Source organism: Nematostella vectensis, chromosome 1 (genome assembly GCF_932526225.1).
Source record: "Nematostella vectensis chromosome 1, jaNemVect1.1, whole genome shotgun sequence".
NCBI classification, from domain to species: Eukaryota; Metazoa; Cnidaria; class Anthozoa; order Actiniaria; family Edwardsiidae; genus Nematostella; species Nematostella vectensis.
In genome coordinates this window covers 10,835,893-10,855,932 of record NC_064034.1, presented here as the reverse complement: position 1 = coordinate 10,855,932, position 20,040 = coordinate 10,835,893, and the positions used below count along the sequence as shown (strand labels likewise).

Here is a 20,040-nt window from a genome sequence, read left to right as displayed (position 1 = left end):
TTAGCCGCAGTTTGAGAATCAATATGAGATAAGTACATATTGATTGTTTGGAAATGTGAATTTTATTTGTATGAATCCAGACTTTTACAAAATAAAGATGTCTTTTCTTTATTATTTTTATTTAAATAAAAATTGTTTAATGGTTTGCCAAACAAGTTGGAGAATAGGTTTGATAGCAGTATTATAGACAAGAAAAATCAAGGTATCTGCCTAGTCTAGTCAAACAATCCAATAGCCTCTTTTTATAACCAGATCTCTTAAATTCTCACTGGTTTTCAAATGCCTGTTATTCTCAACAGACAAAACCATTCTAACTGTACTCATTGTATAACTAATATATTAGTATCTCGATCTCTTGGAATCATTTTCATCGCGACAAATATCAGTGAACGAATCCCTGTTACCAGACCACAACGGAGAGTCGATGATACTGGTTGTAGACGTTGGAAGAAGTTGTGATTAGATCACATCTGGAAGTAACGTGTCAATCCAGCCCACACTATTTTGCACGATGTCTGCACATTGTACTCTCCAAAGCAACGTCTCTTTCTTGTTCAATCACATGAAGTTCTGGTACTGCGATTCCTCAAATGAGTCGAGGTAGGCGAGGATGGCCTCGTAGCAGAGCCGGTATTGGTCCTGTAGATAAAACGAGATGGATCAGGAAAGATCATTAGATCGGGAAGGGGGGGTATGATGGGAATAGGGCGACCATCACTGAGGAATCAAGTGACTTTTTGAGTGGCACGCGATCCGGCTTTTAGCGCCATAATAACAACAACATTAAGCAAGTTATTTATCAGCCAGAAAGTTTCTTTTTAGAAACACTTTGGCGTAACGGTCGCGACCGTTTTTGTTTATTTTTACCTGGGTTTGCCACTAAAATTCACGTGATTCCTTAGTGCAAGTTGCTTATTGATACTGGAGATAAACAACGATAAGGGATTTTTAAAAAAGGCGGAAAATTGAAGTGATGGGATCAACCAGACCGGTACTGCCTGATGTAAATAATTAAGAAATGGGTCATGAAAAGCAGGAGACAGCAATATGAGCAGTATACTATTGGAATGAGTTTTAAATACAAATCGTCGTACTGTGACGGCATTTTTAGTGGTGGGAGAGTGGTGCTGCACGACCATTAACGACATTACCAGATGTGATACCATTCCTGGGCGCTGCGTTCGCAACATTCTTGCCGTGATAAAGACATCGAGAACTCCTTCTAGTTTTACACGCTCTAAGGTCGCAAACAACGTACAAAATGCCCCAGTCCTGCCGACACCGTCACTATGAAAACGGTAAAAATACGTGTTAGTCAAAGACGGGAAATAGCATGGAAAATGTTGGGTCATTTAAGAATATTGTCCTTCGTACGTGCGTATGTTGTGGCGCAAAGTTTGCAATAGGCTTAACGAAAGAGCATGCGCAAAAGCAAGCATCAACATAAACAAATACCCCAAAAACGGTGCAGCAAAACGGCGATTGGGGGAGCAATACCTTTACAGGGTCGTAGCAGGGAGTATCGCAACACCTTTACAGGGTCGTAGCAGGGAGTATCGCAACACCTTTACAGGGTCGTAGCAGGGAGTATCGCAATACCTTTACAGGGTCGTAGCAGGGAGTATCGCAACACCTTTACAGGGTCGTAGCAGGGAGTATCGCAATACCTTTACAGGATCGTAGCAGAGAGTATCGCAACACCTTTACAGGGTCGTAGCAGGGAGTATCGCAATACCTATACAGGGTCGTAGCAGGGGATATCGCAATACCTTTACAGGGTCGTAGCAGGGGGTTTCGCAACACCTATACAGGGTCGTAGCAGGGGATATCGCAATACCTATACAGGGTCGTAGCAGGGAGTATCGCAACACCTTTACAGGGTCGTAGCAGGGAGTATCGCAATACCTTTACAGGGTCGTAGCAGGGGGTATCGCAACACCTTTACAGGGTCGTAGCAGAGAGTATCGCAATACCTGTACAAGGTGGTAGCAGGGAGTATCGCAATACCTGTACAGGGTCGTAGCAGGGAGTACCGCAACACCTTTACAGGGTCGTAGCAAGGAGTATCGCAATACCTGTACAGGGTCGTAGCAGGGAGTATCGCAATACCTATACAGGGTCGTGGCAGGGGATATCGCAATACCTTTACAGGGTCGTAGCAGGGAGTATCGCAATACCTATACAGGGTCGTAGCAGGGGGTATCGCAATACCTGTACAGGGTCGTAGCAGGGGATATCGCAATACCTGTACAGGGTCGTAGCAGGGGATATTGCAATACCTTTACAGGGTCGTAGCAGGGGATATCGCAATACCTTTACAGGGTCGTGGCAGGGAGTATCGCAATACCTGTACAGGGTCGTAGCAGGGGATATCGCAATACCTGTACAGGGTCGTAGCAGGGGATATCGCAATACCTTCAAAGGGTCGTGGCAGGGAGTATCGCAATACCTTTACAGGGTCGTAGCAGGGGATATCGCAATACCTTTACAGGGTCGTAGAAGGGGATACCGCAATACCTTTACAGGGTCGTAGCAGGGTACGTGGCCTCCTACGGCTCTGCTATTCTCACCAGGCTCAGTCAATAGGCTCACCTATTGGCCCTATAAGACTGTGTTTGACACTATAGACCGTGAGCAAAAATTCGTTAATTGAGTTGTACCTGCAATGCACTACCACAGGCCTGTCGAGGTGTTTCCGCCGCGCTTTCTGTAAGTCGCCAATGAGATCTATGATTGTTAAGAGCTTGGTGGGCACCGCGTGTTCGGTCCACTCCAGGTACATGAAGTGAGATATCTGGCGAACCTCACCCGTCTGTTACAATGGAAATAAGCAAAAACTTACCAAAGATTAACATTATTGATACTTAGAAGGAGGGGGGAACTGGCGCACCCCGTCTGATACAAAGGCAATGAGTATAATGAACCATTATTTAAAGTAAACTAGGCTCATATCAGCGAATCGCAAAAAAATAAGAAACGACTGGAACTTACCTAAAATGGTCGTCCTGGAATATGTAAACTTTACCTTTTCTTTGTCTTAAAATCTATTTCAGAATTTCCTCGACCACACCCAATTCGACATCTCTTAGGGTTAAGAATTGCTGTTGATCTCACCCAATGTGCCTCACCTTAGGGTTAAAATTGATTTCGCTGACGATCACCCCGTTAGTTTTTTTCAGAGTCCATCTCCCCCCCCCCCTGGGATTCTGCAGGATATTGCATGCAAGAAGACGGTTTAGCTCATTGGAATATGTCAATTTTACCTTTTCTTTGTCTTAAAATCTATTTCAACCTATTTGACAAGCGCCCGATCCTAGAGTAGAGACGATACACCGCCCATGCATGTTTTACCAGTTTACCAGAGTTGTAGTTTCTCCTCTTTTTTCCCGATGGTAAAGCGATCCATAACAATGAAAACCCTCCATATACAGCCCTGATTTATATGTTCTTACCTCAGTATTGGTAAGACTTAATTCTCGCAGGACGGTAGGTCCTTGTTTACGCTGGCCTCTCTTCTCGATTACGAACCGACCATAACTTATGGAGTCTTTCTTTGGCCAGTACTTTACTATTGGAGGCTGCGCATAGGGAGAAAAAATATTAGGTCCACACCCCCACCCCCACCCCCACCACAACCGTCATCCCCACCACCACCATCATCAACACCATCACCGTCATCATCATCACCATCATCATAATCACCACCACCATCATTATCGTCATCCACCCCACCAACACCAACACCATCATCATCACCACAACCACCATCATCTTAATTACCACAACCACCATCATCATCACTACCATTATCATCACCACCATCATTATTATCGTCATCAACATCACCAACACCACCAACATCACAAGTATCATCATCACCACAACCACCATCATCTTAATTACCTCCACCACCACCATCACCATCACTACCATCATCATCATCATCATCATCATCATCATCATCACTATTATCATTATCATCACGTTCGTCATCTCAAAGTTTCACCGATCTTCCCAGAGTCTTACTAAATCTATCTACTATAACCACCAGCATAGATAAGTGTAGATGGCAGAAAAGAATACCTCTAAGGGCTCGTTCAGCCCGCAAAGCATGACGATGCAGAACACCTCCTCGTGCCACACCATTCGCCAGAAATCTTCAATCGTGTTATCAAGAGGGGCCTGAGTCGCAATAAACGCTACCTTCTCCTGGTATCCCTAGAAATATGACAAAAGCTCATTAACAGGATTAACACGATCAAATCGCAATAAACGCTACCTTGTCCTGGTATCCCTAGAAATATTACAAAAGCTCATTAACAGGATTAACACGATCAAATCTTATATATGCCTGTGTTTGATTGAATTTCTCCTCCTTGAACTAGCGCGGTTTTGAGTGTGGGGTGGGAGGGTGGGGGTGTTGGGCAAAGAGAGAATTCTTTACCGCGCCTTTAAAAATATACAAATACAATTTTCTACCTCCAAGTAACTGGCATTGATGTAAGTAGTATCCTCCTTGTCTGGGATAGCGGGCAGAACCACACGACAGCGCTCGCCTGAAATGACAATCATTCATCTTTTATTGATTTGTGCATTTCGCAATCGCAGCCTAAGCTTCCTCACAGATTTAGTGTGTCATCCCCTTTCACAATTTTATACAGCCCTTGTCAGCCACAAAATCGTTATTGTTTTCAACCAATATTTGAACACAAACTAGAAAAAGAAATACCAAAATAACCACCTGAAAATAAAGTCTCTTCCTTTGTTTACCAAATTTAATCATATCGCAGCAGCTTTCCCAAATCAGCCGATTGAAGTGGACCTTTTTCACACAAAAGTGACCTTTTGGTACATTGCTAAGATGACAAGATGGCGGCTGACAGAGCCGGTTAAGAGGGCATGCATGAGTAAACCCTGAAACTCGTTGGTAGAGTTTTGGCAGCCAAAATACAAGATTCTTACATGGTAAAATGTTGGGATAACGATTCTTTTTGCTGTTCTTCGGTTGCGTTGCTGTGTAGAAGTCGCTTAGTTCGTCCGGAACGGCCCCATTTAGAAGCTGTCGACAGGTATAAAATTTACTATTTTTTGCGTAGAAAACAATCACACAAATAAAATAATTCTTTTGCTTCCTCCTATACCTGGAATTCTCTCTCTAGTCCTGTCATTCCGGTGCCAGCGACTTTCTCGGCCAGTTGCATTAGGCGCATGCGCAGGTTTTGTACCTCAATCTCGGTATCGCCAAACGTGACCGCCTCCAGCAAAGCGTAATGGATGAACGAGTATTGCGACTGAAACAAGAGTGCAGAGATGTAATTCAGAATTATCTAAATAATTATCTAAGGCAATGCGTGCATACGGTTCAATCAAACGTTTAGATAAAAGTGTGCTTATAGCAGAAAACAAGCAATAGCAATTATTATTAACATTAACATGCCGTATAATCAAAAAATGAACGATTCACAATTTTTGACATTTGTTTGAGGCTGAGGACTAAAACATACAATTGCTATAACTGGTTACCGGTAAATGGCAAGAGGCTTTTGCAAATAGATGTTTACTTACAGGCCTTTGCACCATGAAGTTGCGCTGGGCTCGTATCCTCGAGACGTAAGAATACACATCGAGAAGGTTCTCCTCTTTGATTTGTTCCATCATCGCGTCAATGACAATAAACGTGCCCGTACGACCAACTCCCGCACTAAAAAAAAAACACACAAAGCTTAGGTTCCAAAGGCATGGATCCCTACGACTACGATTGGCCATAATAGATCACTACATTGTTTGTGCAATAATAATATTGCAAATAATAACACTAGCAAAACTCAGAGCATGCTTATTGGCTAGTTTTCTTTCAACTTTGTCTGGGTGGCTGGGTGGCCACGGTAGCGTGCGTCGCATGGTTAACTTTGTCTTGGTGGCCACGGGAGCGTGCGTCGCTTGGTTAACTTTGTCTCAGTGGCCACGGTAGCACGCGTAGCGCTATATCTTTTATGTAATTGTTTTTGGCATCAGCCTATTAGCTAACCCGACTTAGCTAATAACAGGATCACTTTACAGGGGGAAGGGGATCGGTCCTGTAAGGTCAATAGACTATTGTGTATTTGGTGTTTGTTTATGGCACGAGCGTGCTAGCTCATCTGCAGGGAAAGGGGATTGGCCCTCTAGGCCAATAGGCTCTTGTGGTATACGTTTTAGGAGCGAGGCAGCTAGCTAACCTGCAGTGCACGGTGATTGGTCCAGACTGAGGACCTTCCCAGCTGTTTCTTACTCTTTTCCAGAATTCTAACAAACCAGTCGCGTACTCTGGCACGTCGTGGTCGGGCCAGGAAGTAAAGTAGAAATGCTTGACCATCCGGGTTTCCATCTGGTTAGAAAGCTGGAAAAGACAACAAAAGGACGTAGATGGTTTGCACTAAGACATGAATAAGAGAAAAGACTTTCGGAGTGACAAACTCACGCCAAACTTAACACAAAAATAACAGGGGACGTCACGACAGAAAGCGATCTTTCAATCTTTCAATGGACAGAGAAAATTTCTGGCTGATTTGTAAAGTGCACGTACACAGGTGGGTGCGCAGGGTTGGCGCGCACCTCCCCATGGCCGGCAAAAAAGTGGGTCATTTCTTATGGAAGAGTTGTCAAATACTATTCCTTTTCCATACAAAACCCAGGCTTGCGTAGAGACAACTATATGACTACTATATCTTGAGTAAAGACAACTATATGGCTATTATAGCTTGCGTAAAGAGAACTATATGACTACTGCATCTTGTGTAAAAAGAACCATATATGACTACATAGCTATACCTTGCGTAAAGAGAACTTCCTGATCTCGAAGTCTGCCAATTCCTCCTTCTCCTCCAGAGTGACGATAATCTTGCCGTACTGTTCATTCTCTTCTGGCCAGTATTTGTGACACTTGACCTGAGGGAACAAGAACCAATCATCGTCATCCCGCAGACATACAAGAACCAATCATCGTCATCCCGCAGACATACAAGAACCAATCATCGTCATCCCGCAGACATACAAACAAAACACAGAGACACTATCTTGGAATCATCGTTTTCAGTAAACTGCTATGGCAATTTCCTGATTACCTTTCCCTTTTCAACTAGCTTGGTCAACATAACAACGATGGACGACTTGTGTTCCCACATCATCCTCCAGAAGTCGCTCGTCGTCTCCGCCTTGGGACCTAGAGAAGTTCAAAAAATGGTTAATAAGGACCCGCAGTCTGGCGGGGGAGGTGGTGTCTATTGACTTCATCATATATATTTTTTTAAATTTTTAATCAGGATCCTTGAAAAACACCCCCCCCCCCCCCCTCCCCAACAACCATTACAACTTTAGCCCAACGGCCTGTACATCTATATGCTTCTGATGGCACGTTGGCAGAATATAAACAATCATTATAGATAGACATCACACTAGTGTCGGCTTCAAAGGGCTGGGGGGGGGGGATTTGATGCATTTCGCTTCTCCAATTTTAAGGTAGCTATTTTATATGTTATAGCAATCTACCATCATGACCTGTTTATTCCCCACTGGGTACGACCGATCTACATAATCTCTTACCAATTGTGGCGATATACTTCTTTTCTTGTTTGAAGCCCTACGTTAGATAAAAGTGATGGCAAGTCAATGATACTAATCGTTTATCAAGACGTGACTTTAAAACGCCTCATGAACCCAATACTTACATCGATCCAGTTGGCGTTGATATAATCCGTGGATTCGGAGTCGCCTTGCACAGACGACAAGATGACGCGAGAGTGGTCATCTGAAACATGAGGAAAGACCCGGTCAGAACACCATTTTTATCTTGCAACTGGTCTTAAATAAATCAGGCCGCACACGCGTTTTTTTTCTCGTGACACCCTTTTTTGTGCAACCTTTGTCCAACCTGAGGAGACTCTTCTTCCAGCAGCAAAACTCTTTTCGTAAAATCGCTATTTTTTCCCGGGAATTTGCACCTTGAAGAGTAACGACATACGATGTATCGTAATAAATATATGAAATACCATTCACATACAACCGAGAATGTATTCACTCGAAAGTACAAATAGCGAAAAACAAAGACGTTTGACAAGACGATCATACACGGTTCCTATAGCGGTGTTAGCAGAGGAGCCTTATTTAAAAAGGCTTACTCATACACCTTAATGTTTCATCCAATCTTTTAAGACAAACAATCTAAAAGATAATTTAAAATGACCTTTTAAAATAAAGTCTTTTCATTTACTAAATATTATTGAATTCATGTACAAAATTCAGTCGAAAATATTGGAAACCTTTCTCCCCAAATCAACCGATGGAACTGGATGCTTTAGATCATGCTCGACAATTTGCTGGGGTGACAAAATGGCGGCCGACAGAGTCATTTAGATCACGCTTGACAATTTGCTGGGGTTACAAAATGGCGGCTGACAGAGTCATTTAGATCACGCTTGACAATTTGCTGGGGTGACAAAATGGCGGCCGACAGAGTCATTTAGATCACGCTTGACAATTTGCTGGGGTGACAAAATGGCGGCCGACAGAGTCATTTAGATCACGCTTGACAATTTGCTGGGGTGACAAAATGGCGGCTGACTGAGTCATTTAGATCACGCTTGACAATTTGCTGGGGTGACAAAATGGCGGCTGACAGAGTCATTTTTATAGTCAATGCTTGTAAGTTCCTTCATGCTTGTTCCTATATACTTTAAAGAAGCATAGTCAGCCATTCCTCTGTTATTGTTTTCACCTATATTGGAGGAGAAATTTTTATGTTTTACTTACAGATTCAGGGGCCGCAGACCAGGCGGGGGGCTGAAAAAATATTAGCGGGAGTGGGGAAGGGGAGTTCTGGTATCACTTCCTCACCCTCAGGAGCTTTATGTTACTTGAAGAGAGAGCTCATATCTTCTATTTTGGTAAAAAACTACTAATGTGACAAAGTCTCGTGTTTTTATTCACAGTACGGTTGTCAATAGAATGTGGATTTCCAAAGGGGCAGTAGAACAATAGCGCAGACTTGAACACTTATGAAATCCATGCCATCTCGCGCGTATGTATTCTATAGTGCCGTTATTTTCTGCCTGTTCTTTCAGAGGGGGCTATAGCCTCACCCCCCTACTCCAAGGAGGATAAACCATGTACTTACAAGCTTTGATGTTCCCGTATCTGTTTTTTGGTTTGTTGATCAGATTATCACAATGTCTGGTGGTCACGTTAACGGGTTCTTTAATATCCTACAGGCAACAACAACAACAAAAAATGAACGTCAAGAAGGCTTAGAAGGCTTAAAAGCTATTTGGAGCGGCCGCAGAGCATACAACTGACAAATAAGGGCAATATCCAAATCAAGCAACACCCAGATAAAATCTTTAGGTCTTTAGATAAGAATTTCAATATGGATAGATATTTGCAAATAATAAGAATTTTAATCTGGATAGATATAGACATTCGTGCATGATAAGTATTTCAGTCTGGATAATATAGATATTCGTGCATAATAAGTATTTCAGTCTGGATAATATAGATATTCGTGAATAATAAGTATTTCAGTCTGGATAATATAGATATTTTTGAATAATGAGTATTTCAGTTTGGATAATATAGATATTCTTGCATAACGAGAATTCTAAGACAAAGAATTGTGTCTCCTAGTACCTTATACTCCTTCTCAAACAGCAGGTCCGAGTTTGCGTGCATGCGCAGATAGTGCTGCTTGAGCTCCGCTACCGGGATTGGCTGGCGAGTCTCATCTTCCATCTCTATCACGTTATCATACACCGCTATACGAGAAACAGATCTGTTACCTCAAGTCGCAATACATCATTAGTCGGCAGGAACAAAACACTCACTTCTACAAAAACTAGCCTCCCTAGGGTAATAAAAGAAAACCTCTGTTTGTAGGTCAAAAAAATAAAATAGTATGGACTTTCATAAGTTGTTTTTTCCATAATTCTTTTTTTATAAATTAAGTGCTAAATATCAAACAAAACTCGTTCAAACACGCTTATTCATCAAGAAACGATCAATAACGATTTTGCGAATTTCTAGAATGCTGACATGATTAGAATACATATGACTGTAGCTTGATTAATTATGTCGGGTATTTAACTTCTGTTTCCGGAGAGAATAGGGCGAAATTTGACATGCTAGCAAAAGCAGTTCGAACGGTGAGATACCAATTAGGATAAAAAGTAACTTTACTCAGAGGTTACTTCGGCAATTCCTCGGTGGTATAGTGGTTCTGTCGCTTGTCTAAGACGTCAGAGACCCGAGGTTCGATCCCTACTTTTGACGTCTACTTTTCTTTACTTTTTATGATCATAATAAATAATCAAACTGTTCTTGGCGTTTCATGACATCGAAAAGAAAGGACATTGTTATGTACTCCCAGCATCTTGGATGTGTTCATCCTTTGTTCAAAATTCATCCTGTATATGTTTTTTTTGCACACAAGAAAATAACTAGAAAAACAAATTTGCATTCACGAGTTGTCTCACAGTGCCCTTTGATTATTACTTTTCCCAGCTTTTAGTGGTATTTCGTTTCTGTAGTTATTTCAAGTCCAGTACCTTAAGTCTCCTACGCGCATTCAACACCACAGGTAGACCGGAGCCGCGTAGAAGTCACAAAATAAGTGACCCCGACAAATAACATACATCCTGAAAGCGTATGTTCATAGTGACGCAACACACCTTCGTCCTCGCTTGGCGGTTCTATTTGTTGCAGCTCTTGACCGTCGCCTGGGTTCCTCCCTGCATCCTTTTGTCTCCTAAACAGGAAGGGTACAAAATCCTTATCTTTTTATAAGTCACTAAAAGGACAACACAAGGTAAAACGTGAGCATCTGTTAGTGGTGTAAAAGTGGTGTTCCACAACGACAAAGACAAACAATATAAAAAGCTAAAAATAAGACAAATCAGTATCAAATCAGTTTTAGTATCCACTCACATACTATTACGAATCTCGCAATTTGATTGGCTCCCGTACTCACTATCTATTGAGCCATAGATAGTGAGTAGCGAAAAAGCGGCGACAAAGCGTTATTTATTACTGAGAAGTCGTAATTTATTCGAAGGTAATATGTGAGTGAATGTATACTTAAACGATTAGACGCGCCGAGAAAACTCGAACTCGTAGTCTTATTGTTAAAAAGAGGTAAAATGTCAGCCTGATTGGCTTCAGTATTTATATTAGAATAAACAATTTATATAAATAAATATATATTTGTATTTATATTAGACATTTATGCCTGTACGTAAGTAAAGTAGACCTGAATTAGCTTTTTATGATTTCAAAGAATAAATACTTTATAATTTTTGTCATTAAATGTCTATTATTATTATTATCATCATCATCATCATCATCATTATAACCGGTGTCCTACCGTCTCCAGTAGACGACACCGCCAGCCACAGCCACCAGTATAAGCACCGCGATTACGGCACCCGCGATAGCACCGACGGGAGAGGAAGTCGCTGGCAATATTTCCTCTGAAACATAGGATGTAACATTCATTGAGCTTAGCCACTATTCCATAGCCCGTGATAACAGCAAACTTTGTTTAAATTTCTCTGTCACTATTCTATAATGCTTTTTAACGGCAAACTAGACTTTGTGAAACTGTTTACCACACCATGCAACTTCCGACATCATTATCCTACAGCCCTTGGTACAAAGTAAGGCAAACAAACAATAATTACACAAAGAATCCTTCAGTACAGGTTTTGTATACTTACTGCTTGTTTTGAACGATTTTGGTAACGCAACTTGAGAGTATTTGTCCTTCGAGGGGAAAAATCAACAATAACGTGAGTTGTCAATCAAGGTGATTTGTCAATTGTTTGATATGCTGAACTACCCTGTCCTTTTGCTCGTTTGCTCTTTTTTACTTTCTTACACAAACCCCACCCGACTAAGGAAAGCTTTTTGAAGTTTTACCTAGATATCAAGGTCTTTTCGAGACACGTTGCTTTCTCTCTGCTATCAGGTCTAGCCTATCTTCTTCAATCGTCCTTATATCAATGTATACCCTCAAATGTGAATATACCCTAATGACGGCATTATATTCTGAAATGGTCTTACCTCGTCGGTGAACGCCCTAATAAGCGCATTATACTCTCTGTTTGGTTGCAAAGGGCTGTTATAGTACTTGTTCGACTCCAGATCTCGTCTCTTTCTAGCACAAGCTATTCTCTCCCCTTCTCCCACAGTAAAGGTCTCATACTTGTTGTACTCAGTCCCTTTGAACTGGAAGGCAAGGTAGGTTGCGCGGTGTTTCGACGCATGTGCTTGGCAGTAAGTGACGAGGTCAGCTGGTTTGAAGGTTCTATTGGAAGGCTCTTCTGCACCAGAAGGTATGACTACAATGACGACTTGATAATACCTGTAAATACGAGATTCCTAGCACTTTACAGCGTTTGATTTTTTTTTTATTATCTTAACAAAAACAAATACAAAAAAACTACGCTACAGTTGCTGTTTAAAGACTGACACGTCACCATGGCCCGAGTATCCTCAAAGTGATGTCTATGTATTTACTACATTGTCAGGTGAATCGTCCGGCGTAAGGTATGGGGACGGGAGCGCCGCGGAAACGAAGCACGAGGAAAATTAGGGGAGGTAGTGAAAGATTTACAATATTTGATTAGATAAACAAGTTCCTCATAAAGTGATCGATTAGAGTTTGTCTGGAGCATAGCGAGTCTGGGGTCATAGTAGATTAGTCGGAAGCGTGGGGCGAAGGAGTGTTAAACGTTACAACATGCACGATTTATCATGTAAGAACCCAAAATAAATGGTCATAATAAAATAATTGTCTCACTTGATGGGTCCATTGATGGTGGAGAACTTGGGGATTTTAATGGTTACGGTTGTTGAGTCCGGTTCTGGCGCAAATGTTGGCCAAATAGGAGTAGGTGGCACTGTAGAAATGAAGTAAACATTAGTCTGAGCATGTGCAAACGTGGGCCAAATAGAGGCCAGTGGCTTGTAAAGGTTGAGGGGCGATTGAGGCGCACACATCCGCTTGCTGCAACCTTTCCGAAAGCGGAAATATCTAACGTATGCGCTGTCGTCGTCCCTCCTCCTGTCCTAAATCTTTAAAGATTCAAGAAAACCTTACCTAGTCCATCGACCTTATCAACGTAATAAGCCAATGCGCCAAGATTGTTTTAGCAAGAGACCGCCTTCGGCACTCACGCTATTGTCGCAACTAATTTAGGGACTTTCGGGGCTTTCCGCCAAAGTTTCGGGGCTTTCCGCCAAAGAAGAAACGGCTAGCAGTCTATGCACCCTTAGCACGTGACTTACCCTTTGCTGGGGTTTCAATAGTGACGTCATCAATGCTCCACTTCCCGTAGGCTATGGTACGTGCTCGGATCTGCACTTGATAGGTCTTACTGCCCAGTAAATCGGCCAAGTGCACTGTGACAGACAGATCCTCAGTTTCTATTTGCTTGTCGGACCCTCCCTCAATCGAGACTGTCAGCGATAACTTCACCTGCAACACATAAAATCAGCTCACATGACCCGACAGGCGACCTTCACTAAAAAATAACGCGACATTTGAGTGGGGGGACTCCCATAATAATGACGGGGATGCTCGTAGGAAATTTCACAGGTACCAAAAAAGGCGTAGCTCGAGCCAATTTTTACCCCTTAAAGGTTCCAACAGAATATAGACTTTTAAACTACTTTTATTGCTAGTAAACGAACGCCAAAATAAGCACAGAATTTACCGTTGCCATCATGCAAGAAAGCAATAAACCCCGTTCTGACCATGCCATAGCCATGGATAAGCTGTTTATTGCTCTTATTTTGCCGCCAAAAATCCGCTCTCGAATTTGCCTTCAAAGAAATCACGTGATGTCGCATGCTCTATTGTCACTGTCATACTAACCATCCTGACGTCATACTAACCTTCTCTACTGTGATACTAACTATCCTGACGTCATACTAACCATCTCTACTGTCATACTAACCATCCTGACGTCATACTAACCATCTCTACTGTCATACTAACCATTTCTACTGTCATACTAACCATCCTGACGACATAATAACCATCTCTACTGTGATACTAACCATCCTGACGTCATACTAACCATTTCTACTGTCATACTAACCATCCTGACGACATACTAACCATCTCCACTGTCATACTAACCATCCTGACGTCATACTAACCATCTCTACTGTCATACTAACCATCCTGACGTCATACTAACCATCCTGACGTCATACTAACCATCTCATCTGTCATACTAACCATCCTGACGTCATACTAACCATCTCCACTGTCATACTAACCATCTCTACTGTCATACTAACCATCCTGACGTCATACTAACCATCTCTACTGTCATACTAACCATCCTGACGTCATACTAACCATCTCTACTGTCATACTAACCATCTCTACTGTCATACTAACCATCCTGACGTCATACTAACCATCTCCACTGTCATACTAACCATCCTGACGTCATAATAACCATCTCTACTGTCATACTAACCATCCTGACGTCATACTAACCATCCTGACGTCATACTAACCATCTCCACTGTCATACTAACCATCTTTACTGTCATACTAACCATTTCTACTGTCATACTAACCATCCTGACGTCATACTAACCATCTCTACTGTGATACTAACCATCCTGACGTCATACTAACCATTTCTACTGTCATACTAACCATCCTGACGTCATACTAACCATCCTGACGTCATACTAACTATCTCCACTGTCATACTAACCATCTCCACTGTCATACTAACCATCCTGACGTCATACTAACCATCTCTACTGTCATACTAACCATCCTGACGTCATACTAACCATCTCTACTGTCATACTAACCATCCTGACGTCATACTAACCATCTCTACTGTCATACTAACCATCCTGACGTCATACTAACCATCTCCACTGTCATACTAACCATCCTGACGTCATACTAACCATCTCCACTGTCATACTAACCATCCTGACGTCATACTAACCATCTCCACTGTCATACTAACCATCTATACTGTCATACTAACCATCCTGACGTCATACTAACCATCTCCACTGTCATACTAACCATCCTGACGTCATACTAACCATCTCCACTGTCATACTAACCATCTCTACTGTCATACTAACCATCCTGACGTCATACTAACCATCTCCACTGTCATACTAACCATCCTGACGTCATACTAACCATCTCTACTGTCATACTAACCATCCTGACGTCATACTAACCATCTCTACTGTCATACTAACCATCCTGACGTCATACTAACCATCTCTACTGTCATACTAACCATCTCTACTGTCATACTAACCATCCTGACGTCATACTAACCATCTCCACTGTCATACTAACCATCCTGACGTCATAATAACCATCTCTACTGTCATACTAACCATCCTGACGTCATACTAACCATCCTGACGTCATACTAACCATCTCCACTGTCATACTAACCATCTTTACTGTCATACTAACCATTTCTACTGTCATACTAACCATCCTGACGTCATACTAACCATCTCTACTGTGATACTAACCATCCTGACGTCATACTAACCATTTCTACTGTCATACTAACCATCCTGACGTCATACTAACCATACAGACGTCATACTAACTATCTCCACTGTCATACTAACCATCTCCACTGTCATACTAACCATCTCTACTGTCATACTAACCATCCTGACGTCATACTAACCATCTCTACTGTCATACTAACCATCCTGACGTCATACTAACCATCCTGACGTCATACTAAACATCTCTACTGTCATACTAACCATCCTGACGTCATACTAACCATCTCTACTGTCATACTAACCATCCTGACGTCATACTAACCATCCTGACGTCATACTAACCATCCTGACGTCATACTAACCATCTCCACTGTCATACTAACCATCCTGACGTAATACTAACCATCTCTCCTGTCATACTAACCATCCTGACGTCATACTAACCATCCTGACGTCATACTAACCATCTCTACTGTCATACTAACCATCCTGACGTCATACTAACCATCCTGACGTTATACTAAACATCTCTATCATCATACTAACCATCCTGACGTCATACTAACCATCTCTACTGTCATACTAACCATCCTGACGTCATACTAACCATCCTGACGTCATACTAACCATCCTGACGTCATACTAACCATCTCCACTGTCATACTAACCATCCTGACGTCATACTAACCATCTCTCCTGTCATACTAACCATCCTGACGTCATACTAACCATCCTGACGTCATACTAACCATCTATACTGTCATACTAACCATCTCCACTGTCATACTAACCATCCTGACGTCATACTAACCATCTCTACTGTCATACTAACCATCCTGACGTCATAATAACCATCTCTACTGTCATACTAACCATCCTGACGTCATACTAACCATCTCTACTGTCATACTAACCATCTCTACTGTCATACTAACCATCCTGACGTCATACTAACCATCTCCACTGTCATACTAACCATCTCCACTGTCATACTAACCATCCTGACGTCATACTAACCATCTCTACTGTCATACTAACCATCCTGACGTCATACTAACCATCTCTACTGTCATACTAACCATCCTGACGTCATACTAACCATCTCTACTGTCATACTAACCATCTCTACTGTCATACTAACCATGCTGACGTCATACTAACCATCTCCACTGTCATACTAACCATCCTGACGTCATAATAACCATCTCTACTGTCATACTAACCATCCTGACGTCATACTAACCATCTCCACTGTCATACTAACCATCTTTACTGTCATACTAACCATTTCTACTGTCATACTAACCATCCTGACGTCATACTAACCATCTCTACTGTGATACTAACCATCCTGACGTCATACTAACCATTTCTACTGTCATACTAACCATCCTGACGTCATACTAACCATCCAGACGTCATACTAACTATCTCCACTGTCATACTAACCATCTCCACTGTCATACTAACCATCTCTACTGTCATACTAACCATCCTGACGTCATACTAACCATCTCTACTGTCATACTAACCATCCTGACGTCATACTAACCATCCTGACGTCATACTAAACATCTCTACTGTCATACTAACCATCCTGACGTCATACTAACCATCTCTACTGTCATACTAACCATCCTGACGTCATACTAACCATCCTGACGTCATACTAACCATCCTGACGTCATACTAACCATCTCCACTGTCATACTAACCATCCTGACGTCATACTAACCATCCTGACGTCATACTAACCATCCTGACGTCATACTAACCATCTCCACTGTCATACTAACCATCCTGACGTAATACTAACCATCTCTCCTGTCATACTAACCATCCTGACGTCATACTAACCATCCTGACGTCATACTAACCATCTCCACTGTCATACTAACCATCCTGACGTCATACTAACCATCTCTACTGTCATACTAACCATCCTGACGTCATACTAACCATCCTGACGTCATACTAACCATCCTGACGTCATACTAACCATCTCCACTGTCATACTAACCATCCTGACGTCATACTAACCATCCTGACGTCATACTAACCATCTCTACTGTCATACTAACCATCCTGACGTCATACTAACCATCCTGACGTTATACTAAACATCTCTACTATCATACTAACCATCCTGACGTCATACTAACCATCTCTACTGTCATACTAACCATCCTGACGTCATACTAACCATCCTGACGTCATACTAACCATCCTGACGTCATACTAACCATCCTGACGTCATACTAACCATCTCCACTGTCATACTAACCATCCTGACGTCATACTAACCATCTCTCCTGTCATACTAACCATCCTGACGTCATACTAACCATCCTGACGTCATACTAACCATCTCTACTGTCATACTAACCATCTCCACTGTCATACTAACCATCCTGACGTCATACTAACCATCTCTACTGTCATACTAACCATCCTGACGTCATAATAACCATCTCTACTGTCATACTAACCATCCTGACGTCATACTAACCATCTCTACTGTCATACTAACCATCTCTACTGTCATACTAACCATCCTGACGTCATACTAACCATCTCCACTGTCATACTAACCATCTCCACTGTCATACTAACCATCCTGACGTCATACTAACCATCTCTACTGTCATACTAACCATCCTGACGTCATACTAACCATCTCTACTGTCATACTAACCATCCTGACGTCATACTAACCATCTCTACTGTCATACTAACCATCTCTACTGTCATACTAACCATCCTGACGTCATACTAACCATCTCCACTGTCATACTAACCATCCTGACGTCATAATAACCATCTCTACTGTCATACTAACCATCCTGACGTCATACTAACCATCCTGACGTCATACTAACCATCTCCACTGTCATACTAACCGTCTTTACTGTCATACTAACCATTTCTACTGTCATACTAACCATCCTGACGTCATACTAACCATCTCTACTGTGATACTAACCATCCTGACGTCATACTAACCATTTCTACTGTCATACTAACCATCCTGACGTCATACTAACCATCCAGACGTCATACTAACCATCTCTCCTGTCATACTAACCATCCTGACGTCATACTAACCATCCTGACGTCATACTAACCATCCTGACGTCATACTAACCATCCTGACGTCATACTAACCATCCTGACGTCATACTAACCATCCTGACGTCATACTAACCATCCTGACGTCATACTAACCATCTCTACTGTCATACTAACCATCCTTACGTCATACTAACCATCTCTACTGTCATACTAACCATCCTGACGTCATACTAACCATCCTGACGTCATACTAACCATCCTGACGTCATACTAACCATCTCTACTGTCATACTAACCATCCTGACGTCATACTAACCATCTCCACTGTCATACTAACCGTCCTGACTCGTCCATAGAACTAAAAGGATTGCTTTTTATCGGATACCTAGTTTACATTTGCTTATAGAACTGCTTCTCCATATTGTGGTCATATTTGTACTGTACTGTATTGTATTGCAGTGCGACACACGCTACCGTGGCCACCTTGACAGTTTTGTGAAGACCAATGAGCATGCAAGAAGTGCTATCTGATTGGTATCAACGTCACTAACCAACCAGCATAGCAATAAATAGTACTAAGATGTGCATTAATATTAAATTCCATGCAATCGGTCAATGTTGCATGCTCGATCTAACTATGACTAGTAATATTAACTGAAATTCAAAATTGAAATAAGCAATTATAAAAGGCTGTTAGCTTGCGCTCCCCCTACGACCTTCCCCCATCCCTTCCATCCGCCCCCTCCCTCCCCCACACACACCCCACACAAACCCTTTAATCAAAATAATGACCTGGTAATTGGTAATGATGCCATTCGGTAGTAGAGGGGCTTTCCAGGATATTGCGTACTTGTCACCGTCACCAATAACGACAATTCTCACATGGTAGGGACGTCCGGGAGCTGGTAAAAAAAACATACCAACAACAAATAATAATATACACAAGTCAAAGAACACAATAAAAAAAGAATAAAGACAAATAAACGAAAACTGGGCAGGCGTTTATACCTAGCCAGGATTTTTAACAGGAAGGGACCAAGGTCCAATGTCCTGTCAAGGCATTTTCTCCTGAATTTTTGATAATGTCTCATACATTTACTTATTTTTGGCTGCTAAAAGGGGGGGACTGGGCCCCCTGGCTACGCCCCTGCGGTGATTCAGATACTGTCATACTAACCATCCTGAAGCGTCCTACCGCTGACCGGGGTACTTGCATTTCCGGGTTCTGAGGTGACAGCGATTATCTGGCAAAAAAGATATATAATTTTAATTGTCATCTCCGGAAACCTTGTTTTTCGCAGTCTGTAACTCTGGTTCTACTCATGTACAAACATTGTCTGGTGGGGAGAAGGGTAGGCATGCCCACGTATAGTCCAGTCTATGAAATTTTTATGGCCCAGGTGGAATTATTGCAAT

General features: G+C 42.0%; 1 protein-coding gene across 2 annotated transcripts in view; it reads right to left on the bottom strand.

The window, feature by feature from the left end:
* Positions 1 to 39: 39 nt before the first annotated feature.
* The window catches only part of LOC5505231, a 78,329-nt gene continuing 58,328 nt past the window's right edge, over positions 40 to 20,040 (bottom strand). For both annotated transcript variants that reach the window (XM_048728010.1, XM_048728013.1), the window contains 24 exons: positions 19,802 to 19,868; positions 19,417 to 19,526; positions 13,315 to 13,504; positions 12,827 to 12,926; positions 12,088 to 12,388; positions 11,742 to 11,787; positions 11,390 to 11,495; positions 10,698 to 10,774; positions 9,661 to 9,785; positions 9,152 to 9,239; positions 7,707 to 7,786; positions 7,582 to 7,618; positions 7,104 to 7,201; positions 6,811 to 6,927; positions 6,219 to 6,379; positions 5,566 to 5,701; positions 5,142 to 5,291; positions 4,963 to 5,059; positions 4,480 to 4,556; positions 4,084 to 4,218; positions 3,453 to 3,578; positions 2,661 to 2,812; positions 1,152 to 1,287; positions 40 to 639 (listed from right to left, as the gene is read on the bottom strand). In XM_048728010.1, coding sequence (XP_048583967.1) covers positions 559 to 639; positions 1,152 to 1,287; positions 2,661 to 2,812; positions 3,453 to 3,578; positions 4,084 to 4,218; positions 4,480 to 4,556; positions 4,963 to 5,059; positions 5,142 to 5,291; positions 5,566 to 5,701; positions 6,219 to 6,379; positions 6,811 to 6,927; positions 7,104 to 7,201; positions 7,582 to 7,618; positions 7,707 to 7,786; positions 9,152 to 9,239; positions 9,661 to 9,785; positions 10,698 to 10,774; positions 11,390 to 11,495; positions 11,742 to 11,787; positions 12,088 to 12,388; positions 12,827 to 12,926; positions 13,315 to 13,504; positions 19,417 to 19,526; positions 19,802 to 19,868 — 2,793 coding nt within the window. In that variant the 3' untranslated portion in view covers positions 40 to 558. The remainder of the gene's footprint in view (positions 640 to 1,151; positions 1,288 to 2,660; positions 2,813 to 3,452; positions 3,579 to 4,083; positions 4,219 to 4,479; positions 4,557 to 4,962; positions 5,060 to 5,141; positions 5,292 to 5,565; positions 5,702 to 6,218; positions 6,380 to 6,810; positions 6,928 to 7,103; positions 7,202 to 7,581; positions 7,619 to 7,706; positions 7,787 to 9,151; positions 9,240 to 9,660; positions 9,786 to 10,697; positions 10,775 to 11,389; positions 11,496 to 11,741; positions 11,788 to 12,087; positions 12,389 to 12,826; positions 12,927 to 13,314; positions 13,505 to 19,416; positions 19,527 to 19,801; positions 19,869 to 20,040) is intronic.